Below are 25178 nucleotides of genomic sequence, written 5' to 3'. Positions count from 1 at the left end.
TGTTTATCATAATGGTGTACGTGAAAGCAAAAGTATCCATACCTGAGGAATAATGCATGTTTGTATGGTCAGATAGATGTACTTTGATTTAGGCATATAAACAAAGGACCATCCATCAACAAAGAGAATCTTGATACGAGCAAAAGCCATATCTGATTTACTTAAAACCGCTTTTCAAGGCTATACTGTTACTCTGCACGTGTGTATCGTGTTTTCAATTGGCGACAATAGATCTGGGGGGGGGGGGGTTGGGGTTTCTTTTTAATAAAATGCATTTCTTTCCTTAGTTTTCTTTGCTGAACATTAATTATATTTTAATTATGCCAAATCATCGTCAGTTAATGACAGGTAACTTAGATGAAAGATGAGGATAATGAACACTGATCAATCTCACAACTCGAACAAACAGTACAAAATAGATAGTTGGGCAAACATGGACCCCTGGACACACCAGAGGTGGGATCAGGTGCCTATGAGGAGTAAGCATTCCCTGTCAACCGGTCACACCCACTGTGAGCAGATAGATTTATGAGGATATTTATCTGAAGAAAACGATATATCTGTTTTGGGTGTGTAAACCCATCTAAAAATCGCATTGACTTTTACATATATAATATACTGGGATATCAAGATAGTAAAAGAATAACAAATACACAAAGAAAATATCCATTTACACTCCCTCAGCAATAGAAACAACAAATATAACCGTGGAAAATATTTATTTACACATTTTTAGTAGTTAAATGACTTTATTTTAGAATTTTTCTATGTCTGATTATAATCGATAATTAGTTAGTTACAGTAAACCAATCATCGATTCTCATCACTAGCCTTATGATTACATTCTTAGCTTTACAAATTAAAAACTCATCTAATCCGTGTTTCTAGCTCTTTATAAGATTACCAAACGAAAAAAAAAACTGCATTATTCCATTTTTTGTTACACTTGGTGCTTACTTTAAGGACTTAGTGACAAATTTATTGTACATTTATATGATATTTAAAAGGCACAAAATCTACACAGACTCGAAAATTACATTGCCCCGGTGAATTAATTTTCAAAAAAGCACCACACACAAAAGGAAATATATAAGGGTGAAATTATTTGTATTTGCCTATGTTGACGTGGTATTTCACTCTGGACATTCAAAGTTTTAATTTATAGTATTAATATCAAGAAAGAAATGTAGGTAATAAAGTGTGACATCGGCATTTTTCTGGACAATTCTGATATATACCAAAACAGTTGCACATTATTTCTAAAGCCATAATTCTGATCTTTTTAGACCTTAAAACCTGATAACATTGGATATCACGGTTTATGTGAAAATCAGTGGGTTTAATATCAGTGGACAGATATATAGCCTACATTCACTTCTCTTCGCAAAGCCTCGATCATGCTATGCTTCTGAAAAATGTGTAAACGCCGGAACTGGTGACGGTTCACACTTCGGTAGATGTGTATTAACAGGAGTTAGTGTTGATTTCTTTATCACAGGTACATATGTATGCATTATATGAATGGTGCAGAAATAACTTTTTAATTATTGCGTACACCTAAGCATATATACATTTGAGTTGAAACATCGGCCGAAGCATGAACTGTCACCGATTCCGGCAATTACACGTTATCTAGAAGCAAAACATGAAGGTTTTCGAAGTGAATGTAGCTGTAGGCTATGCCTATCCACGATCCACTTTTCTAATGAGAATAGCTAGCAGCCATGCTCTAACTTTCCACATGTTCTGTAGTAGCATATTGTTTCAACTATGTTGTTTTTAAGTAAACAGAAATGAACAGCACGCGGTCTTTAAGACTTGACACCGTCCATTCACTACTGGTGCATAAGAAGATTTCAGGCTTAGGAACTTCGGGTTAACTTGGCTGCCTTTTTTAGTTTAAATAATGTTAACTATCCACGTTTATGGAACATGTCTGCCTGAGCATACGCATTTTCTGAAATAACTAGACATATATAAGACAATATAAAATTATTATTCTGTTTACCTACCAAAACAAGTCAATATCTTTTAAATCACGAATGCCAACACCGTGCACTTTCTCCATAAAATGACGTCAGCTAGCAACACGATGCTTCCGAATGCAAGGCTGTTCAGGGTTCCGAATGTTCAGGACAGCAATATTCTAAAACGCACAAACTGCGTTGCTATTTGCACTGCTCTTCCGTCCCTAAAACAATGTGAATAGTGATGGAAATATAAAAATCGGACATAGTGTTTAATTGAAATCGGAACCAGTGTTTTAATTTTTTATTTTTAAAATCAAACTGTATAGATCTACTATATAATTTATATAATTTCTATTTGGCAATTTTCGCACCCCCTAGCAGAACTGGAATTATGTGTTGATGTCCTCAAGGTATGATGACATTTCAAAAGGGGGGAAACGTGATGGATTCTAGACAGGTTCGATGACCGACGCTCGGTTATCTGCATGGTAGATCACGTGGTTTGTTCATTGCTTGGTACAGGTACAAACTTCCACCAGAGTTCGTTTGCTCACAAACTATCGTAGGTGACGTAATGAGGCCTCGACGGGGAGTTTGGGTACAGGTAGTTCCACACTCCTGTGACGTCATAAGATTTTGCAAAGTCAATGATTTAATGACTTTAACATAAATTTTGTTGGAGTCTTTTTCAATAGTTATTTAAAAAAAAAAATTGTCAGGCATAAAATATTTCAAAAGTCTTAGTTATATTTGAATAGTCAATGATATGTTTCAAAATATTGAATCCAAGGACAATAACTCCGTTTTCAATAAATTATTGATCAAGTCCATTATGCGATAGATTTCCTTTATTTTTCACAAACATTTTACCAAGGTGATAAGGAATCATTATCTGTGTCTCTCGTGAAATTGCATAACATTTTAATCCATGAGTGATTTTGAATAGCTCAGCTGTATGGTGCCAGACTTCGGTTGTTTATGGGGGTATACATACTCTAGAAGCTATAAATTTGAAATTATTAAGGAAAGGTATGGATTTTTTTCATGAATAACTATAATAGATGTACATCTACTAATATAAACAGAAAAAAATGATATGTAAATCATGCTATAAGGAAATTGTGTCCACATTTATTCGTTTTTTAACATTTTGGAGAACAACGATAATTCAATAATTCTGCACTTATTATTCTAAAACTTGATGAACATATTGAAAATGACATGTGTTTTAGTTATTGACATGTTTCTTGATAAATAAATGCAATTAAACAATTTTCTTGTTGTTTTTATTTTAAAGTAACGACAAATAACTGTTTCCAATGAATTTCATAAAAATCTGCATAGGGGTGCATGACTTCAGTGGTGTCTGTAATGAAAATTAATATAGAAATCCTTAACTAATTTGCATTTTTTCATTACTCTGAATGTTAATTTATTGATTCCAAACAAAAAAATGCTACCTAAACCCCAAAAATCCAGGAATAAGGACCCACCTCGAGCCACAAATAATCGCTAACGGACGGCCAACAGATAACAGCATTGTCGATCTGTTCCATTCTGTTTCTTGTCCGTTATTGTTTCGGCCAACGCGTTCCTTGTCCGGCGAAGTCCGGTCTATCCGACGAAAAGTTTTGAGCATGTTCAAAACTTTTAAAAAGTGAAATGGACACCACCGGACTGTGGGGTCCGCTTAATGTACGGTACCTAGATATGTTGTTATACGTTTTAATCGAAACCCATGCGTTTCTTTTCCTGTACTTGTCCAATTCACACCCGTTAATGTCCGGTGGATATGAGTCACGATCGGACTACTACCGGGCATGCAGCGGATCAACCGAAGATATATTGGTCACCAACCGAATGTTTACGGACAAGAAACGCTTGGAAGTGGAGAATAACGGTTGTCAAACGGAGGTCCATGCACGGGACCGGTACATATGGCAAGCCGTTTTACTATTCATTTGAAAAAAAGATATCTCTTTATCTTTGAGAGATATCTCTTTAACTTTGAAAGACATCTCTTAAAATTTGAGAGATTTCTGTTAAAGTTAAAGATATATCTCTTTGCCGATGCAAAAAGAGATAACTTTTCTGTTTTAAGAGATATCTTTCATTCAAAGTCCTATAAAGATATCTCTTAAAGTGAAAGAAATGTCTCTTTAAGTGAAATAAATATATCTCAAGCTAAGAGATATATCTCTCTAATTCAAAGATATATCTCTTAAAGTTAAGAGATATCTCTTTAAAGTAAGAGACATCTCTTTAAATTAGAGAGATATCTCTCAAAGTTAAAGAGATATCAAATAGTTAAATTGCTTGTGATAAGTACAATATGTTTGTCTAACATTGAAAGAACATTATACGAGTTTCTCATGCGTCCAACGATAATCAATGCAATTGATGAGAGCAATTCAGTTACATGTAATGAGAGCAATGATTGATTTGCTGTGTGGCGCTCGCAAAATTGCATTTGAAGCTCGGTATAAATGATTTGATGAATTATTCACAATGATTTTGTATAAAGATAATGCGCGCAACAATTCTTTTAAAGAGAGCAACAATGTTGTTAATGAGAATATCAATTCAATTGGATATGTTGAATTGGTTGATTGATTGTTTAATTTGTTTTACACCCCCTCGAGAATTTTTCACGCATATTGAAATGTCGCCAGCTTAAAGTGAAGTACCACAAATTTAGACTATGTTGAATTGAAGATAACACCTCTTTCTAAAAGAATTGTTGCGCGCATCAATTGCATTAATGATATCATTAAATGAATTGAAGAAGGCAGTAATTGAATTATTTCGTGCATTGATTGCATGATGCACGCAATAATTTGATTGAAGAGAACAATAATCAATTATTGTGCGCATAAATTGAATTACTGCCCTCTTCAGTTGAATTATAGCGCACATCCATCCAATTGTTGATATCATCAATTCGTTTGAAGAGAAGAACAATTCAATTATAGCGCGCATCAATATTCAATAGAATAACTAATGCTATCAACACTTCAATTAACTCACGCAATAATTTATATTTGAAGATATCATTAATCATTTGAAGAAATCATTATTATTGAATTGTTGCACGCATCAAATGAATGGTGATATCTTCAAACACTTAAATAAATCTCGATTATTTGAGTTTATATTAATTAAAATGGCGCTCCATAGGAGGTATATATGGTGGCTGATTTGTGTCATTTTACAATTTGTCGTCTTGTCGTCTTTTCGCCTCGAAATAACGAAAAGTCGAAAAGACGACAAAATACTGATTTTCCCGTTATTTTGCTATCTGGTTGTCGTCTTTTCGTTTTGTCTCCTCAAAATAACGAAAAGACGACAAATTGTAAAGTGGCACAATCAGCCACCATATTTTTTACTAAATGTATCTCATGGGTGTGACCTTGTCTTTCAAGTTCTAATCCAGAAGATACCACAGGAAGATATCAGTGAATTCATTAGATTACTTGTTCAGAGAAACTTCTTACTAATAGTAAATTTATACAAAATTATTTACTTTGACTTGTCATCTGCCCTAATACCGTTTATAGATTTGTATGTTTCTATATATAAAAAAAATCTTTTTGCAAGGGCAATATACACTGTAATTGTTAATTTTTTTATCTTCAAAGTTTTTATTGAAGTAAAATAAACACGACGTTGTGTGAAGTAGGATCTGCCAGTGCCATATTACATTCCGTGACGTAGATGAAAGGTGAAGATATCGAACAGTGATCAATCTCATAACTCCTATAAGCAATACAAAATAAAGAGTTGGGCAAACATGGACCCCTGGATATACCAGAGGTGGGATCAGGTGCTTAAGAGGAGTAAGCATTCCCTGTCGACCGGTCACACCCGCCGTGAGCCCTTTATCTTGATCTGAGGTAAACGGACTGAGTTATTCGTAGTCTAAATCAGTGTGCCAAGAACAGTCTAACATATTATGCATTAAATGTAGTAAAGTTTAAGTACATACATGAATAGGTGAAATACAACTCCAGTACAGGAAGACTTTTTTATCATAGACATTTAAAACTTCGAGAGGCTGTGCTATTTCATCCATTCACTGCATTGTCTGTCGGAATTAAGACTCAACAAGACAGTCTCGAGCTGCGTCACAACAATGGACGATCAGCCACCTAGTTCGATTATACTTCACAATATTTACACATCCAACGTTTTTACCTTCGATATCTTTAAAGTCCCGTAGGGATCCGGGTTAGAATAGGTCCTCAGTCCCCCTTGTTTGTCGTAAGAGGCGGCTAAATGGGGGCGGTCCTTCGAATGAGACCGTAAAAACCGAGACCCCGTGTCACAGCAGGTGTGGCACGATAAAGATCCCTCCCTGTTCAAAGACCATAAGCGCCGAGCATAGGCTTAAATGTTGCAGCCCTTCACCGTCAGTAGTGACGTCTCCATATGAGTGAAATATTCTCGAGAGGGACGTTAAATAATATACAATCAATCAATCGATATTTTTACCAATTGAAATGTTAGCCATTAATTTCCCATGAATATAAACATGTGCGTATGAATCTTAATAAATATACTACGACTGCTTTAACGTTTAGGGATTTGAGAAAAATGAAAGTAAAATGTATATCGGGTGGGGAAGGGGGTGAATTTCAGCTTAGAAGATACATGAGGATATGAACAGCAACGTTTCAAGCAGGTATACTTTTCAAACTGGTGTAAAACATCACAGTTTATGTCATCACACTTTTTCAAATTTGAAATTTATTTCTTAAATGTATGCTGAGACGGACCACAGGAAGTCATTTTCGAAAAAAAAGTGCAAGGAATGCAGGAAGGAAGTGATCGGGAAGAGCTCAGGAAAAAAACATCAAAGGGCAAACTTTCAGAAATATCTCGTCCCAACAACCATTCCTGATATCCTAAATTCAAATTTTCGAAAAGATGTTGTATCCCTTGAGCTACATTCTCCTGAGCTTGTCCCGATTCAAAAATATGGTGATGGGAAATATCTATTCAGACAAAATACTGCTGTAAACAGAGAAGATCATAATCAACTTAATGTCTCCCTTCATCGTGTTCATGCTTAACCAAACCAAGATGCTATCCACACCATGTGGACTCGCTTAAAACAAGTTTAGATGGTTGAAGACTTAATCATTTTGTTGTCTGTATTCAACATGAGCACGAGGAACCTCTTTCAAGCGATCGAAGTCACCCTTTGGAGATTCTGATTCTCATTGGTCATCTGAACCAAAGAATAACAAGAGGTACTGTGAGCAATGTTCACTAAGAATACCCCCCCCCCCCCGCCAGGGCCGTAAATTACATGGAGGCGGAGGAGGCAGCTGCCTCCTCCAACTTTTGAGCCAAAAAAATTAAAATTTAAAGTTCATTAGAATTTATGTTGTTTCCAATAACTAAGAACATGATACCTCCCTTAAAAACTTAAAAAGCATTCCAAATCTTTCTTTTAGAATGAGTTAGTCAAGTAACATCTTAGAAGGCCCTAGAATCAAGGATTTTGCACGAAACGTGTTCAGTGTGCACAAAATAATTTCCTGCCTCCTCCAAATTGAAGGTTAATTTACGGCCCTGCCCGCTTACCCCAATCTCCCAAAGGGTGTTCCATGCGATGAAAAAAGCCGTTAAAGAATTTAAATGGAAACCATATTGCTACTTCGATGTCCAGTGCGCGTGACCTTTGACCTTTTCACCCCAAAATCGATAGGGAACATCTTCATCCCATGGGTAGTCCATATGTATGATATGGTGACTGTAGGTGGAAAGGATCACGCTTAGAGCCCGGAAACCATATTGCTACTTCATGTCCAGTGCGCTTGACCTTTGACCTTTTGACCCCAAAATCGATAGGGAACATCTTCATCCTATGGGTAGTCCATATATATGATATGGTGACGGTAGGTGGAAAGGATAATGCTTTAGAGCCCGGAAACCATTGCGTCTACAGACGGACGGACAGACGGACAACCCGATTCCAGTACCCCCCCCCCCCCAACTTGTTGCGGGGGGTATAACAAGATAGTCAATCTCCATCCTTAGAGCTAAAAGTAAATGAGGAATCTATTGAAACAGGTAATTTTGGGAGACGTACAAAGATCCGGATACACGTGTAAAGGTTGTCTCCTCTATTGGTCCGGATACACATGTAGAGGTTGTCTCCTCTATTGGTCCGGATACACGTGTAAAGGTTGTCTCCTCTTTTGGTCCGGATACACATGTAGAGGTTGTCTCCTCTATTGGTCCGGATACACGTGTAAAGGTTGTCTCCTCTATTGGTCCGGATACACATGTAGAGGTTGTCTCCTCTATTGGTCCGGATACACATGTAGAGGTTGTCTCCTCTATTGGTCCGGATACACATGTAGAGGTTGTCTCCTCTATTGGTCCTTCATCATCAGATGTTGATACCTCAGAAATACCAGTTCAAAAGGCTCAAGTCGATCATGAAAAAGTGGCATACGCCAAAGATTGGTAGCACCCCAAATTAGCCACGGAATATTATTTTTCAAGCAAAAATGTTTGGTAAAAAGATGTTTCAATGCCTTCTGGTTTGATCGATGTTTACATTGTTGGGAACAAAGATGTTACATTCTGTTTCAATTACATAAAATCATTCCAGAACAAAACATCCAGCTATCAAAAGAAAGGAAGAACTTTCAAAAATCTGGAAAAAAGCAACCCCCAAAAAATGCTGCACACAAGAAAAGAAATTATCATAAAGAGGCAATGACCAGAACGTTTATTATTAAAGAGGAGGTGAATACATTGTATATTGGAGAATCCCTTCAAAGACGCGCGTTATCTTGAAGAAGTCCATCAGAGAGAACTTGCTTAAAATCATCAACTTACTACCGTTTCTTGCTCTTCGGGATGACAAAGACGAGAGAGATTAAATTTTTCATCAACTTCTAATGCTTGAGGCTAAACGCGAACCCCAACTTCAGGAATGGCTACAACGCAAGACAAATAAATATGTTGATCCGGAGGTACAAAAAGAAATTCTGTAGATATAATGGGAATACAGGTTTTTCTCGATCAAATTGTCTGGATTTTTTCATCAATGGCAGGCGAAACTTCATAGAACAACTTGAGTGGGGTTTTTTTGTCGGGGGGGGGGGGGGGTGCATTCGATGAGTAGATCAGGATTTGACAGCTCATGAAGACTTATTAAGGATGTATTGTCTTGCTGACACTAAGGTTAATAACCCTAGCAATTTAAGACACCCTCTTGCGGTTTGTTCTACCTATCAACAAAGTACGAGGCCAGTGTAATGACATGGTCACATGGCTGCTTCAAAGACAAGTGTTGGAACACAAAATCATGCACTTGAACCCAGATTCCTTTACATACACTGTTATGGTCATTCTCTTAATAAAGCTTGTAGGAATCCTAATAAAGGATGTGAATTCCTTAGCGATACCATGAACATTGCCAAAAATACAATTCGAAATAAAAGACACCACAGAGTCATCCACCTCTGCTTCATACTTTGATATTTTATTGAAAATAGATATTATTAACGGCAAACTAACATCTCAACTTTATGACAAACGGAATGATTTCAGACTCTCCATCGTCAACTTCCCATATTTATGTAGCAATATTCCATTATCACCTATGGTGTATATATACATGTATATCAACTGATTCGATACGCAAGAACTTGTTCTGCGTATGATCAGTTTTTAATCGTGGCAGGGTACAGAAAAACAAGTTGATGGTGCAGGGGTTTTAACAGTCTCTTTAAAGTCAGCATTTTGCAAATTCTATGGTCGTTATAACGATCTAGTTTGCCAATACAACCCATCATTGGGTCAAATGCTGTTTGACGTGTTTCATACCGATTGTTAGACCGTTCTTGGCACACTGATTTTGACTATGGATAATTTTGTTTACCTGATCAAATATAAGGCTCACGGCGGGTGTGACCGGTCGACAGGGGATGCTTACTTTTCCTAGGCACCTGATCCCACCTCCGGTATATCCTGGGGCCCGTGTTTGCTCAACTATTTATTTTATATTGCTTATAGGAGTTATGAGATTGATCAATGTTCGCTATCTTGACCTTTCATATAACAAAGCTGATAAATGAACCCCACACACAGAAATTAATTTTCAATACATTGAAACATGCCAAAAATCTAGAGAAAACGTCAATGGGACTAAGAGTTTTGTGTCCCACATGATGGACAATAAAAGCCGACACATATTCGGTTTGGTGAGATCATCAAAATTCTCAAAATAATTTTGGTACTTCCTGCAACTGACGCCACCAGTGAGCGCTCGTTCAGCGCATTAAAAAGACTGAAAACATCACCCAAGATCAACAATGAGCCAAATACGAGAAAAATCAATGTATGCACCCAGGGGTGCATGAGCCGAGTTGCATGGGATACATTGTAAAGTCAAAAATTATGTGGCATATTTATAATTGTGAAGAACTAATTTCAGTTTTAAACTTTTCGAGTTACTGTCGAGAAACCATATTTGTCAGAAGTGTTCAATCTATTTTCGGTCACTGTGACCTTGACCTTTGACCTTTTATCTCCAAATTCAATAAGGGCCTTGCTTTGCTGGTATCCAACAATATATCCAAGTTTCATTTGATTCAAATTTTAAAAAAATTCGAGTTATCCTCTGGAAACCAAATTTTTTGGGAATTTTAAAACTATTTTCGGTCACTGTGACCTTGACTTTTGACCTATTTTCTCCAAAATCAATAGGGGTCTTCCTTACCTGGTACATAATAATATCTTTAAGTATCATTTGATTTGAATTTAAACTTTCTGAGTAATCATCCGGAAACCAAATTTTTCTGAAATTTTCATTCTATATTCGGTCACTGTGACCTTGACCTTTGACCATTTTTCTCCAAAATCAATAGGGGTCTTCCTTACCTGGTACCCAACAATATACCAAAGTTTTATTTGATTAGATTGAAAACTTTTTGAGTTATCATCCGGAAACCAATTGTTGACGCCCAACCGCCCGCCCGCCCGCATCACCAAACCAATAGTCGAGTTCAACTTCGTTGCAACTCGGCTAAAAATAATCATTTCTTGTGCTGTACAAGTATTTATGTCTATATCTACTTGGCAAAACATACCTTGCTTTGAAGGGTTTGTTGGCCTTTGCAGTTTTAAGGAGGTATGCTACACCAGAGAAATTTGATGTAGATGAAAAGTGAAGGATGTGTACAACAATATTTTGAAGTTGAAAATTTACTTTATTTTGTCAAAAACTACAGTTTTAATAGAAGGTGATCTGAAAAAAAAAATTAAAACCTCTGCTGGACTCGAACCTGCGACCTACAGTTCAGCATTCGATATTCTAACCTACTGAGCTACTCGGTTAGGTATTTAAATGGAAATGGAAAAGGAAAAGTTAAATATAGCTGATATCGATTTTTTCATCCATGTTATAAAGGAAGTCAGCCATTATGACGATGTAGAGTACTACCTTAAAGGCTGGGTTGTCCTCTTTCTATTGAATGGGTTTGTTTGCCCTCCACATGGTCTATGACCCTCGAGGCTAGGAGGAAACACTGCTGTTGCCTGAGGGTCCCTCTTGAAAGGGCCGTGTTCGTTTTGCTGGTCTCATTTCCTTTGCCATTTCTCTTGCTTGTTTTCTGTATTTGGCTTTACGATCCAATACTCCGTAAAAATCTGATCCAAAGAGTTTAGCTTCCCTATCAAAGTCATCATTATGGTCCTTGATAATGGTTTTAGCGTTGGCCACACTTTTAAACAATTTAGCTAGCCATGATAAACGTCTTCCATACAGACAGGCAGAATTAACCTGCCCTATCACCATGATTCTACGAGATCAGTGACTTCTTGAATGGATTTGCCTGATTTGTCCCCATCTTGGGCCCCATCCAATTTTTCCCAAATCTCAGCCAGAGGGACCATGCATCTAGAGACTTTTTTCTGTGCATGTTACAGAGCTTGGTCCTGGAGTTTCAGAAATTTAAACGCGCTTTTGTCATTTACAAGGTCTTCAATGTAAGCATCAACCTCGGGCGGAATGAGGAAAATATTGGCTGTTACGGGATGTTTATCAAGCACACTTGCGTTAATGCGTTCATCATTAAGATGGGTAGTAAACAAAATTCACATACTTTTCTTTACAAACCGTTTAGGTTCACACAGCACATTATCCCGCCAATTTATGTGGTGAAAAGGTCGAAAGTTCGCCGTCAGACAAATCGCCATACTGGACAAAATCTGCATCCGATTCTGAATCGGAGTAAGGGTAAGTGTTTCCCCCTTCTTCATCGTCATTCCTCTTTTTGGGGATGACAAAATCGCCCCATCTTTTCTTCAGCCGTAATGGCGACGCATCAAAATCGTTGCCACGAGACAAAGTTTCGTCTGCATTGTTATCAAGGCCGATGTCGCCCGGAGAGGCTGTTGATCTGCTCTCCATACCCCAGGACACATACAAAAGCCTGATGGGTGGACTAGAAAATTTACTGCACGCACAAGTACAATAAATTAAAAATCGATAGAAATGTAATCCAAAACATTTTGCAGCTACAACTTTGAAGCCGAATGGAAGAAGGAAGATCTCGCGAGATCTCGTGCTTTAAATACGCTGGGAATACCGGAAGCTAGGGAGATTACATATTTCTGGGAATACCGGAAGCTAGGGAGATTACATATTTATGCCTTACTGATAATTACTTCAGCTTTACGAAATAAAATGAGCCTTTTCTTGCGATTAGTGATGATGTATTTTTACTTTGATTAAATACTCCTCACCTAAATCGCAGTACAGAGTCGATGTCCTCGTGATGTTTTTGACAGCGTCCTGTTTTAGTCGGTGATTTGTGATTAATGTTCCAACTCTACACAGTGTTTTGAAAATTCATCAGGTAATACATATTTCTAGAGATAATATTCATTCTTTAAAATTATATAGTAGAAAAGTGCAGGGGAGGAGGGGCTGTTGATGTAAGTGCAGGGGAGGAGTGCAGGGGAGGAGGGGCTGTTGATGTAAGTGCAGGGGAGGAGAGACAAACGATGTAAGTGCAGAGGAGGAGGGGCTGTTGATGTAAATGTAGAGGAGGATTGCAGGGGAGGAGGGGCTGTTGATGTAAGTGCAGGGTTGGATGGGCTGTTGATGTAAGTTTATGGGAGGAGGGGCTGTTGATGTAAGTTTAGGGGAGGAGTGCAGGGGAGGAGGGACTCTCGATGTAAGTGCAGAGGAGGAGGGTCTGTTGATGTAAGTGCAGGGGAGGAGGGACAGTCAATGTAAGTGTAGGGGAGGAGGGGCTGTTGATGTAAGCGCAGGGGAGGAGGGGCTGTTGATGTAAGTGCAGGGGAGGAGGGGCTGTTGATGGAAATGCAGAGGAGGAGGGGCTGTTGATGTAAATGTAGAGGAGGGTTGCAGGGAGGAGGGGCTGTTGGTGTAAGTGCAGAAGAGGAGGGGCTGTTGATGTAAATGTAGAGGAGGATTGCAGGGAGGAGGGGCTGTTGATGTAAGTGCAGAGGAGGACGGGCTGTTGACGTAAGTGTAGGGGAGGAGGGGCTGTTGATGTAAGTGTAGGGGAGGAGGGGTTGTTGATGTAAGTGCAGGGGAGGAGGGGCTGTTAATGTAAGTGCAGGGGAGGAGGGGCTGTTGATGTAAGTAGAGGAGAGGAGGGGATGTTAATCTAAGTGTTGATGTAAGTAACAGATAAAATGAAATATTCGTATTGGATCAGAACCTTTAACCATGGTAGAAAAATATAGGGTATAAATCATGAAGGTCAGTTTGGAAATAAAAAGTGGGATGTAATAATCTACACAATGAAGCACCGTGTAGACATTTGGTTTAACATGTATTCATCTCTCTCTCTCTCTCTCTCTCTCTCTCTCTCTCTCTCTCTCTCTCTCTCTCTCATTTAGGTGGATGATTTGTTGAAGGATAGTAATATGTGTAAATATAATTCCAGGCCCTTACAACTGAGGTACCCCCTTTTTAACAATAATCATTATCTGTCATTTCATTTGCAAATGAAATATATTGGGTGACATCCCCCTATTTCTAATAATAGTAGTGAATGAGAGGAATGTAAGTTTGAAATGCACCAGACCCCCCCCCCTTTTTTTTTTTTTTAGGATGTTGACGATCGGGCAAAAATCCATCTAACTCCTCCTCCGGCTGGCTCCCCCACTTTGAAACTGAATTCAGTCCGTTAACCCATAATGCAATGTACAAGTCTGTTCCTTTTAAACATAAACCTTTTTTCGTACAGTTCAATATTACACATGCATAACACAAAGAATAGAAAATTTCTACGGTTCGAAGTAAAGTAGAAATTTGTTGTCTTGGCGGAATGATACAGCAATATGATTGGTTAAAGGGAGTGACAGTGTTTCACGTGCGCTATTCGCGCTTCTAGTTGATACAGTGGTCACTTCCAGCCTAGCAACCAAGCAGTGCGCATTGAATTTTCTTTTAACATTTAAGGAAATGTTGCATACTTTTTTTTTTTAAATTTTGATGATTGATTTGCATTATGTATCTGAATTTTGAGAAAATGGAATATGTATTATCGAGTACACAGCGCAGCCTCTTGCATTGTATATTTTCTCATATGAGCTTGCTTAGCATCTGGTATGAAACATTTTGCACAAGTTCTCCAAATTTTCAATTTGTTTATTGGTTTTAACAATTTGATTTCTAATACATTCTAGTGCAGAATGAGTCGCCTATGTCTAGAGGGCACGTTTTTCCCGGTTTGCCGGTTTTTTCGTGAACAGCTATGGAGGCTCGAGATAGTATTATTTCTCCCTTACCGTAGGGGGGGGGGGGTGTTTGCATTGTACTCGATTTTCAATATATATACGTGCATTTTTTAGTATTCTTAGAACATGCTCTTGTAATTCTAACGTAATGCATTTTATATTTATATTTGGTATATTATTTTCACAATGAGTATTTGTTGAAACATTGATTTATGTAATTTTTGTAAATTAATAAATCCCGACGAATTCAATATCTACGGCAGGCTGTCGGCAAAACAAGATATGTGTTTTGTTTAGACCAGACCTGTACATTCCACCGGATAAATTGAGCGTACGAACGATTACTGAGTAAAAGTGCAGGCATTGTGAGTTCGGCTCTAATCTGTTCATAATCTTTTAAACATAAACTATTACTTTGACCAAACATGAAAATCGCTTTACACTTATTGGTCAGTGTATTTATTAATTAATAATTCAATAGAAAGCCATCCGTGCCACGACTGCAGTCATCAAAACAGTGTAGAACAGTAGAGTTCAGCAATGGGCGAGATATCCTCCACCGGATTTAAGTACCTCTCCCTACACAAAAAACTGGAAATAGAGCTAGAAAAGAATATCAAAAAGATAGACCGCCAAGTCATGCGGCGCCGGCAGTCATTGTTTGTGGAGACGGAAAACGCACGGCGGGACGTGCATGAGATGTTCAAGGCCGCGCAAGACATAGACAATATATTTGGACCGGAATTCACAGATAATGTGGCCAAAAAAGTGTTTCCGTCGAAACGACAGCGTTCCATTCATTCAAACGAAGACGATGGAGTGGTCAAAACTACTTCATACATATTGACTCAAGCACGTAACGCCATGAAGGAACTCAAAAAGCGCAAGAAGAGAGAAAAGATGCAACAGAACAGGAGGAATCACATACGGAAGAAAACCTTCACGAAGAGGTTGTCCAAAGTTGAGCAAGATAACGATAAAGATCTGAAAATGATGCTTGATTCGATCCAAAATTTAACACTTTTAGGGAATAATTCAGACAAAGGTCACATTTCTCTACCCCAGATCAAAGTTTCTGATTCAGAGGAAGGCCAAAACGATACAGGCGACAAACAACCTCGTCTTGGTGCGTCGAAATCCAAGTTGTCATCCCAACGGTGGAAAGATCTGAAGATGATCAGGGAATTTTCCTTGCCAGTTATAAACAAGGACACCGTGAACAGTGCACCTCGCTGTACGATGAACGATGATGTCGAAAAAGAACCAAATGAAAGACATTCTGCAAAAGAGCGACCGAAAATGCCGCCCAGGAATAGTTTCGATCTTTCTACTTTACCAGCAATCTCACTTGCAAAGCAGACGATAGAGCTTCCACCAAAATCAGCGCAAACCGAAGACAACAGGAAGTGTAAAGACAGTGAACAGAAAGACTCCAGTTTCACGATTAGTAAATATTTGTCTGAGGTGCACGAGAACTTACCCAAAGAAACACTCCTAGAGATAGAGAGAATGATGAAAGAGGAGTCGTTCTTTTTTAACTGTGATGACATGATCCATAATTAGTCTGATTTATATTCATTCTGTTGTTTTCTTTCATTCTTATTCATTATGAAGAGGCTGCAATTAAAACCAGTTGATAAACCACGGGGTCAGTTTGTTGGAGTTTTTGGGGGTGGGAGTATTATATACATCGTAAATCTGGTCCACTCGTTGGTTCCTTGTTGTCTACTAAGTAGAGGTAAGACATACCATTGATCCATTAGGAATACCCAATAATCACTTGCAAATCCCCCCCCCCCCCCCCAGTTCCGATAAAACTAAAAATTCATAACTTGTATAAATTCGACTGAAGCTAAATACATGTTATTCTAGGCTTGCGAAAGAGTCTGCAATACCAAGTAGAATTCCTTCCTCGTCTGAAACTGTAAAAATACACCATCTATTTGTATGACAAGGTTAGTCCAAAATCACACATTTGCTTGAATTCACACGTCCAAATTCGGGCCTGACTTGCAACCAACTGGTGAACAAGTGTTGGGTACAGACAATGTGTCCGCTGTAACGAGCGGTTACTCACCCCCGTGTCTTTGTAACCATTCCTTTCAGATCCTATCAGCTGTAACTCCCGACACCATTCTGTCTCTATTTCACTGGAGTATCAAATGACAAAGTCGGTGAAATACGACTAATGTCATTTGTATTGCTGCTATAGAAATGATCATACTGTGTACTGTATATATAATAAAAATCACAGAGATATACAAATGTTACATATTTCATTCTATCGCCTGAAGTCTGGCGTTACCTGGTTAAAATTCTCGTGCAATTTTTTTTTTTTTTATCAAATATGAAATGCTGAAGTGAATACGGACTGATAATAAGTGTTGTTTTCGCAATGGACCCACCAAACTGCTGTACGGCTGAAAGTGGGCCTGCTGACGATGTGAGCAGTGAGCAGTGGTGTATCTGCTTTAACTGCATGTACAGAGCAGAACAGAACGTCAACGCACCTGTCAGCAGGTACATGTATAAACCGAAACATACCATATTTATTTTAAATGGTATCGTGCTAGATAGTGTTCTGTTTTTATATTTTTTATTTCTGTTTATATCATAATAAGAAAAATGTACACATTTGGTAAAACTTTAATCATGTTATAGGCTGTTAGACCATTCTCACAATGCCAGGCGTCCTGGGTCCACTCGTGTCCCATGGACACCTCAAGATCCCCGACATTGTGAGAATGCTGTAAGTCAAACTGTGTTATAGTACTGTGAATAGAAATTAAAGAGTTGAATTGGAATGAATTCTCAAAACCTATCTGATCTTCTTTTGGGGGAGGGGGGGGGGCAAAGGAATTTATCATTTTTATTATTATATAATTTTAATTGATATCAATTAATAATGTTCACCACTACTTACGTGCAATGTCGAAGCCCTATAAAATTATTTTTAAAAAATTGAACGCTTCCGCATACTAGTAAGTCACTGATTGGGAAAATATTTCTTGTACAACATTCACGAGTTAGAATGAATTTTACTGCGTGGTGTGTGCTAAATTGTGTAAAATTCGACTCTGTTTTAAACAGTAGACAACAACAATAATTTATGAGGGACCTATGGGTCGCAACGCTCATCTGAGGTTCCTTGTTCATTTTTGTGTAAACGTTAAACATTTTAGTGTGGCCATGTAGGAAGCTGGTGGTTTATAATTAGATCCCGATGTTGCCAGCTGGAAAATCTGCAGCTATAATAGAAGAGAAGGAATTGAATTGAAACATTGTGGTTTTGTTTCTGTCCCTGAATTCTGTCCCCCTTAGAATTCATTATTAACTCCGAAGTGTTTCAGTATTTAAATTTAGTTCTTGGGGATAATTAGTTTTCTGTACAATCCCATATAAAAACTTAATTGCACTTATTCTGTGCATCAATTCAGTGCTGGTTTGCTTAAATGAGCATATCCTACTTAAATTACTCTATTTAGCCAAATAGCAGCCCTGTTCTAAAATAATGCCTTCATATCCCTACCGTATCCCATCAAAAACTTTGTTTCTCGTCGGGACCCGGATTAGAATAGGTCCTCACTACCCCCTTGCTTGTCGTAAGATGTAACTAAATGGAACGGTTCTTCGGATGAAACCACAGGTTTAGCACGGTAAAGGCCCCTCCCTGCTCAAAGGCCGTAAGTGCCGAGCATAGGTCTAAATTTTGCAGCCCTTCACCGCCAATGGTGACGTCTCCATATCAATGAAATATTCTCGAGTGGGACCTCAAACAATATTCAATCAGTCAATCAAACAAACTCTGAGAGCCATGATACACTAAGCTTAACTGAAAATGCATGTATATTGTTTGGTTAATGGTAGCCCTGATATTATTGGATTTCTAGGTCACCTGTGTACATTCGATTGACCTTATGAAATCTGTTTACGTCTGTATTGGAACATATTAGTATTCAGCTTCTTCGCAGATAATGGTGTGCATATGTTTATATAACGTGTATGGGTGAAGGAACAGCAAACAGAACACCAGACAAGCAACATGAGGACAACAAAGTAATGTGGAGAGAAGCCTGTGGTCAAAAGCTCTTGGGTCAGCAAAGTAATGTGGAGAGAAGCCTGTGGTCAAAGGCTCTTGGGTCAAGGATTATAAAAATTTCTGTTTTTATAATCCTTGGCATCAAACAACTAAACTGAGTGTATAGTAATGATGGATGGGCAGATCTCTATCATAATCCGTGATTCTCATTTAGGGGTTCGTAGCCTAGTGTTTGGCCATAGCACAGAGACTGGCTGTATAGTGAAAATGCATCAGAGGCCTCTACCAAAATTGTGAAATTCCTGATCCCTTTCTGAAGTGTGCAGCCCCAGTGTGGAACCTGTCCATCGTCTGTCGTTCAATCCTATTTTGACCCTAGTTCATAATTTGTGTAATTATGAGACATTAGAAGTCTATATTTGGTTAAAAGCTTGGCAATGTCCTCCTTAAATGATTTCTTTTTCCCCTCATCGTCACAGAACCAGAATGAGCCGAGAACTCTGGTATTAAGAAAAAATTAAGAATAATTGTTTAGATCACAACTCACTTAATTATCAAGAGACACTTCTTGTGACTAAATGATTCAGATTCTTTATTTCCTTAAGCTACCGTATACAGCTCATCGGTTATAAATACAAAATATTTACAAATACATGTATATACAAATAATACAGTAGAGGGTGAGTAGACATACAGATACAATTTTGAGGATATAAAATCAATGCATTTCAACATACATATAACAATACACGTGAATAATATGTCGAAGCAAGTACAGAATTCATAAGTTACATGGAGATCGAAACTTTGTAGCCTGCTTTAGGAACAGTGTGTCATGACCCCGAAGCGCACTTGTTTCGGACATCCGGGCGACGCGGTTCACTTTAATCACATGACTTTTTGACCCGGTTTGTCTTGCGGAAACGAGTGGGAAATCAGCAGAATTTATATCAAAATGTAAAAACTAAAATTACGTAATTTTCGAAGAACAAGCAAAACAGATTTCATAAAATGTTCCCATGTCAGTTTATAAATCATACTTGATAATCAGTTTTTGTTCACAAAAATGGCGGACTGGGCTTTAACTTCCACAGAGAGGCATTGCTGATCGTATCATCGAGCACACAGAAACAATAATGTCAGAAAACTTACCTCATAAATTAAACTCTTTCAAAGTATGGAAAATGGATAAATCACGAGCAAGAAAATGTTAATCTCCATTTTCCGCCATATTGTTTTCCACGTGCCCGCTCTAGATTCATCGGGTGATCCTGGCTACTTTCCGGTCGAAAAAATACTTGCAGGCTACCGGAAGTATCAACCGGCTTGAACCTGGTGATGAAACAGGTGACCGCCGCGGTGGTCTAGAGGTAGAACTTTTGCCCCGCATGCGGAAGGTTGGGGTTCGAATTCCGGTTGCGACATACCCAAGTCGTTAAAACATGTAGTGACAGGTCCATCACCAAACGCTCGGCATCAGGTGTGAATGTCACGGGTCCTCGGAGATAACCTTTAAAACGCATGTCCCGTGCCACAGTGAGTGTGGCACGCTAAAGAACCCTCACTGCTTAATGGCGGTAAACGCCGAGCATAGAGCTTCAAATATAGGCCTAAAGTGGAAGACCTTCACCGGCAGTGGGGACGTCTCCATATAGTGAAAGATTCTGTAGAGGGACGTTAATCAATATTTGATAAATCAATCAATCTATCGTTAAACCGGGTCCGTAGGACATTCTCACTTTAACTATAGACATTCTATCTACCAGGTGCATAGCTAGCCCTGTTTGGAAGTGGTAGCCCATACAGGCGAGGGGTCTGGCCGCCCTAGGTCCCCAGCGGGTCCATGGCAGAGCCCTGGTTGGGGGTTCAGGGGTCGAAGCCCCCGACGGAAAACAATGTAAGCAAATCAGGGTCCCCTAAAATGCTTTTCAAAAGCTTCTTTTTTAATAGAACATATTTAATAATTGACCACACTTTTAAGAATCACTGAAGAGACATGATTTTCAAAAATGCATCCCGTGCCCAAATCAGTTGCCCAAACCTATTAAATTTTTCATGCCCCAATGTATGCATGTTGAATGGGGGGGGGGGGGGGGGGGGGGAAGCAATAAACTGCGAAGGGTCGATCAGAAAATAACAACTTGAAAGAAAACACCCGAAAACTTCTTTCAGGTGATATTTCATTCAATTCATGTAATTTCGTTACAATCTTCTGTTCTTTGATGATAAGAAAATGTCAACGTCTTTATCTGTATCTATGTCTTCATCCCGATGAATGTGGAGAATAGAAAAAGACGAAAATCTCTCCTGACCCATGCTGCTTCGTAAGTACGCTTTAACCCTTCGTAGTGACGTAGTACATGTAGACACCGGCGTTATTTTTCTCTCACTGACCCAGTTTTTCCTACTTTTTTTTTTTTTTTTTTTTTTTGGTCACCGAATAATGTGCAAGCCCAGGTTTACATGACAGCCATGCGCCTGGCTATGCAATTTTAAAAAATGATATTGTAACTTTTAAAAATATAGCTTTCATTTGTTTGAATGAGTTATAAGACAGTAAAGGTCCGATGAAATATTTTAAAATCTTCCTTACATCAGCAATTAGATTAATTACAATTCATAAAAATGTTCAGCCGATGACGGGTACTGTAAATCTTGGTTTAGTGTAGGCTCATGATTAAGGTTCCACATGCAGTTGCTTATCCAGGATTTGTTTAAAGGGATCCCCTAGGCTAGGGGCTCCAGTCTAGCTATACATTATGCATAATAAAATCAATGAATTACAGTGAATACAATGTGATTGTTTATATATATAATGTAAAATCTTATACTTTTGCTGTTGTTCTACAATTCATTTTTATTTTTGGTCACAAAAAGGAGACCCAGGTCCCCTCTAAATCCGCCATTGGCACGTGCTGCTTATGGATCAATATGATTCATATCGGTGAGCGTTTTGGCCCATGGAGTTCTTGTTTGTGTATTTATTAGATATTAGGCGATAAAGATACCCTTTGCTATTTTTCAGGATCCCCGAAGCTAAAGAGATTGGAGAACGTCCATTCGGACGTCTGACAGAAGACATTACTCGGAAACGCAATCAGGTGGCCCAAGGAATCTACCGTCAAAGGTGCCGGTCCTACAAAAAAGATTTAGACCACGCGAAAAATCAAATTAAAGCTAAAACTGTTGACAATATTCTGAACCATTACTCTCTTTTGAAAGAGGCGGAGACAATAGAGAACGAGAAACTGGACAAAAATAAGAAATCCGATGAACATTTTCTGAAAAGACCCGAGATCCCTACGATCAGTTTACGGAAAAGCCAAGACAACGACGAAGATCAGATGAAGTCACTTCGTGGAGCCAAAACTAAAACTCGTCTGAAACGGAGTGCCACGTTCGTGCTGGGAGATCTGCCATCTCAGTCAAATATCAGAAAGACCAGTATATCTAAAGGACAACAAAAATTTGCAGTTACCAGAAGTCGAACAACTTTGTTCAAAGAAATGGATGAAGTGTCAGAGAAAAGCAAACCTAAGGTTAAAACAACCTCAATTGCTGGTTTCCGTGCTCATATCGTGCCAAGACTATATAAAAGTGCTACAAACCCCACCTCGTCGAAGGATCGGGGCAAGGAAAATTCCACTGACTCTCCACGACATCGGCCTCAGACGGAAAGGAGCAGTACAACAAATACAAGCAAAGGGGAGGACTGTGAAAAGTCAAGTGTCAGCAAAAGTACGTCTGACATAGAGGCTGAATATTTTCTGAAGCGTATCAATAAACTTTTCAAAGTTTCAGGGCCAGATGGTGGAGATGAAGAGCAGACAGAACCGCGCCCACAATCATGCATTCCCTGTCCGCAAAGTAAGGCATCGTCACGCACGCGCAGTTTTCTTCAAAACACTGTCTCCAAATACAAGTGGGTGTTTATTCCAGGTGTCACATACTACGACCTGGACAAACAGTGTCTGTCTAAACAGCGAGAACGGGAGAAAGTGAAAGTCCGCCAGTCCGAGCTCGCTACAATTCAAGCTGACTTACACCGGAAGGAAACGTCCATTAGAAGGCTTGTGCGCAGGAGCACCAATATAAGAGAAGAAATGAGTCACGTGACGACTGGTCGACCACCAAGATAAAATGTTTAGCACAAAGATAAAGCAAACAAAAATGAAACTCGAGACATCTTTATAAACACGATGCATGTTGATATTTAAAAAAATAAGATTGTTATATCACAACGAACACATTTTCTGTGTCATACAAATATCAATTTTACACTCATAATGACCTATGATCATGGACCTATATACTAGTATATAGGTCCCTGCCTATGATATGGTGTTATTTACTAACGAGTGTCCTAGGTTGCACTATGAAAGATTTGATTTCTTTTATATAGTATGGGGGAGAGAGAACATATATTATGTCACATTATCGGATTTACATTTTTTTTTTACATCAAAGTACATGTCCTATATTATTGTGTTCAACAAAATAAACATGTGTGATTAGTGTCAATTGACCGCCTTTATTTTCTTAATAATCTGCTTACATAAGAGAATGGGATCAGGGATTTGACGAATTAAGAAGATTTTGTGATTTGTCCACTCCAGGAAGATTCTCTATGAACAGCTTTATTTCTCTGCTTTTACTCAGAAGAAATTTGGTATTCTTTTTGTACTTAGCGGTATCCGCATTAATGCTTGCTAGGTCCTGTCTGCTTATCTTCTCACTTCTTTTTTGTCGATTGTCTAGTAAAGCCGGCGATGTTGTCTGTCTTAACAAGGAACGGTACTTTCCGGAATATTTCTGAATAAACCGTTCAACCTGTCCTGTTCTGGAATCAAGTTTTCTGTAGGGAGGAGGCCCGATGTCCTTGACGACCTTCAGATCTTTGGTGTATTGGTCACTGTCCCGAAGGTCCCACTTACGGATTATATTCGCCACGCGCCGATTCCAGTACTCCGAGAGTTCGTCATCAGGGCGCCGACGCCGGTACCTATCGGCAGTTTTCGGTCGTGCAAAAGTATTCATCGTCTCCGGATCCTGAAAGGTTTCGGACGACTCTTCCACAGATCGGACCGATCTTGCTGAACTACCCCTCCTTACAGCAGACGGCTTACCTTCACTGTTCCTTTTAACGTTAAGTTGCCATAGTTTTAGGTTAGTCCCCGTATTTGCAGAAATAGGCCCAATGTCCGCGGAGCTTGGTCTTGAATCGAAAACGTTTTCGTTTTGAACAGAACCATACGAGCTTGCGCTGGAGAGTCGGCTGTGAGAACTTTCGGCACTAGAAATTCGTTGAACATTAATTGCTGTGGATGCAGGGCCTCCATTTTGACAACAAAGAGCGGGACTAGCAGAAGAAGGGCGTTTTCTTAGTTCGTTATGTTGTGTACCTATTTTACGAGTGTTCACTGATGCTGTCATCGGACGACCTCGGACTATTTTTGTTTCTGGTTGCTTAGGAACATATTCGTTCTCTATTTCGTAATAAAACACCGGATTTTTGCGCTCTTTCTCAGCCCGTTTTACCTTTTCTTCCTCTTGTTTTTGTTTTTTCTCTTGTTCATATAACTCGGCCTCCTGTAGGAGATTGTATACGGAGTGAACACACTTCTCCTCGGTAATTTGGATCTGCCTCTGTGTCGATTTCCGCTCTCTTTCCAGTCTGCTATACTGTCGTTCATACTGCTTCTGTAACAACGCGTTTTTCCCGAACGCTTGTGGTTGACAGGATTTCAGTTGCTTTCGAAATGGCATCCTTGTCTGAAAAACGTTCATGTTGTTCTATGAAACCACTGACATATGCTGCATATCAACAAGTAAGAGCAACCTTAAGCAACCCAAATCCTAAAGACGGACCACAATATCACTCTTAATTGAAAGAAACGTAATGTTTAAAAGGATTAATTCTATATTATCCGTCCAATTTAATTGGAATTAAATAAAATTAAAGAATTAGAACTGATTTTTTTCATTTTCCTGTTTTTGACTTCGGGGCACCTTTACATGCAGATGGGATTAAAGAATTATCAAGTTGCAATTCGAGCTGCATTATTGCGACAGGCAAATCAATGGATAATTTGAATAGATTTTACTCATTATATTTATTAGCGACATCCTCCACCAAAAAATGCACTGGAGTTTATTCTTTGTCTTGAATTTGTATCTTTTTAGAGAAGGCTATGTACCAATCACTTGAAATCTTTGGTTTTTTTAATTTAGAAGTAGAGAACGACCCAATGACAGATTATCCAAATATTCTCAATGACTTACCTTTCTGTCGTATCCATGTCAAGTTGTTCAAACACCCCGCGTCATTCCGGTAAAAGAGGTTTATAAACACAAACGCCATCTCTACATCGATTAAAAAACGATTTTAATCACCTCAGGGTTAGCACAGTTTGTGTCATGTTAATCCG

General features: G+C 38.7%; 4 protein-coding genes across 13 annotated transcripts in view; 2 read left to right on the top strand and 2 right to left on the bottom strand.

Moving 5' to 3' along the window:
• Positions 1-3005, bottom strand: part of LOC125650529 (uncharacterized) — a 71571-nt gene extending 68566 nt beyond the window's left edge. For 2 of the 10 annotated variants that reach the window (XM_048878905.2, XM_056139223.1), the window contains exon 1: positions 2013-2826. The gene's annotated coding sequence lies outside the window, so the exon portion shown is untranslated. Of the gene's footprint in view, positions 1-2012 lie in introns of all 10 variants that reach the window. The other 8 variants (XM_056139225.1, XM_056139227.1, XM_056139224.1 and 5 more) reach the window with 8 other exon arrangements.
• Positions 3006-12633: 9628 nt separating this feature from the next.
• Positions 12634-16299, top strand: LOC125650536 (uncharacterized). The gene is made up of 2 exons (XM_048878913.2): positions 12634-12853; positions 15193-16299. Exon 2 carries the CDS (start codon positions 15252-15254, stop codon positions 16272-16274), a length of 1023 nt encoding a protein of 340 aa, XP_048734870.2. The 5' UTR covers positions 12634-12853; positions 15193-15251; the 3' UTR covers positions 16275-16299.
• A 745-nt stretch (positions 16300-17044) lies between these two features.
• On the top strand, positions 17045-23271 carry LOC125650530 (uncharacterized). Its single transcript, XM_056139218.1, has 2 exons — positions 17045-17231; positions 21776-23271. Exons 1-2 carry the CDS (start codon positions 17107-17109, stop codon positions 22887-22889), a joined length of 1239 nt encoding a protein of 412 aa, XP_055995193.1. The 5' UTR covers positions 17045-17106; the 3' UTR covers positions 22890-23271.
• A 22-nt stretch (positions 23272-23293) lies between these two features.
• On the bottom strand, positions 23294-24662 carry LOC125650531 (uncharacterized). The gene has a single exon (XM_048878909.2). The coding sequence runs from the start codon at positions 24535-24537 to the stop codon at positions 23320-23322; it is 1218 nt and encodes a 405-aa protein (XP_048734866.2). The 5' UTR covers positions 24538-24662; the 3' UTR covers positions 23294-23319.
• Positions 24663-25178: the final 516 nt, after the last annotated feature.

This window comes from Ostrea edulis, chromosome 5, assembly GCF_947568905.1.
Source record: "Ostrea edulis chromosome 5, xbOstEdul1.1, whole genome shotgun sequence".
In the NCBI taxonomy this organism is placed as follows: domain Eukaryota; kingdom Metazoa; phylum Mollusca; class Bivalvia; order Ostreida; family Ostreidae; genus Ostrea; species Ostrea edulis.
Note: the sequence above shows the minus strand (reverse complement) of the source record. Positions and strands in the feature narration are given on the sequence as shown.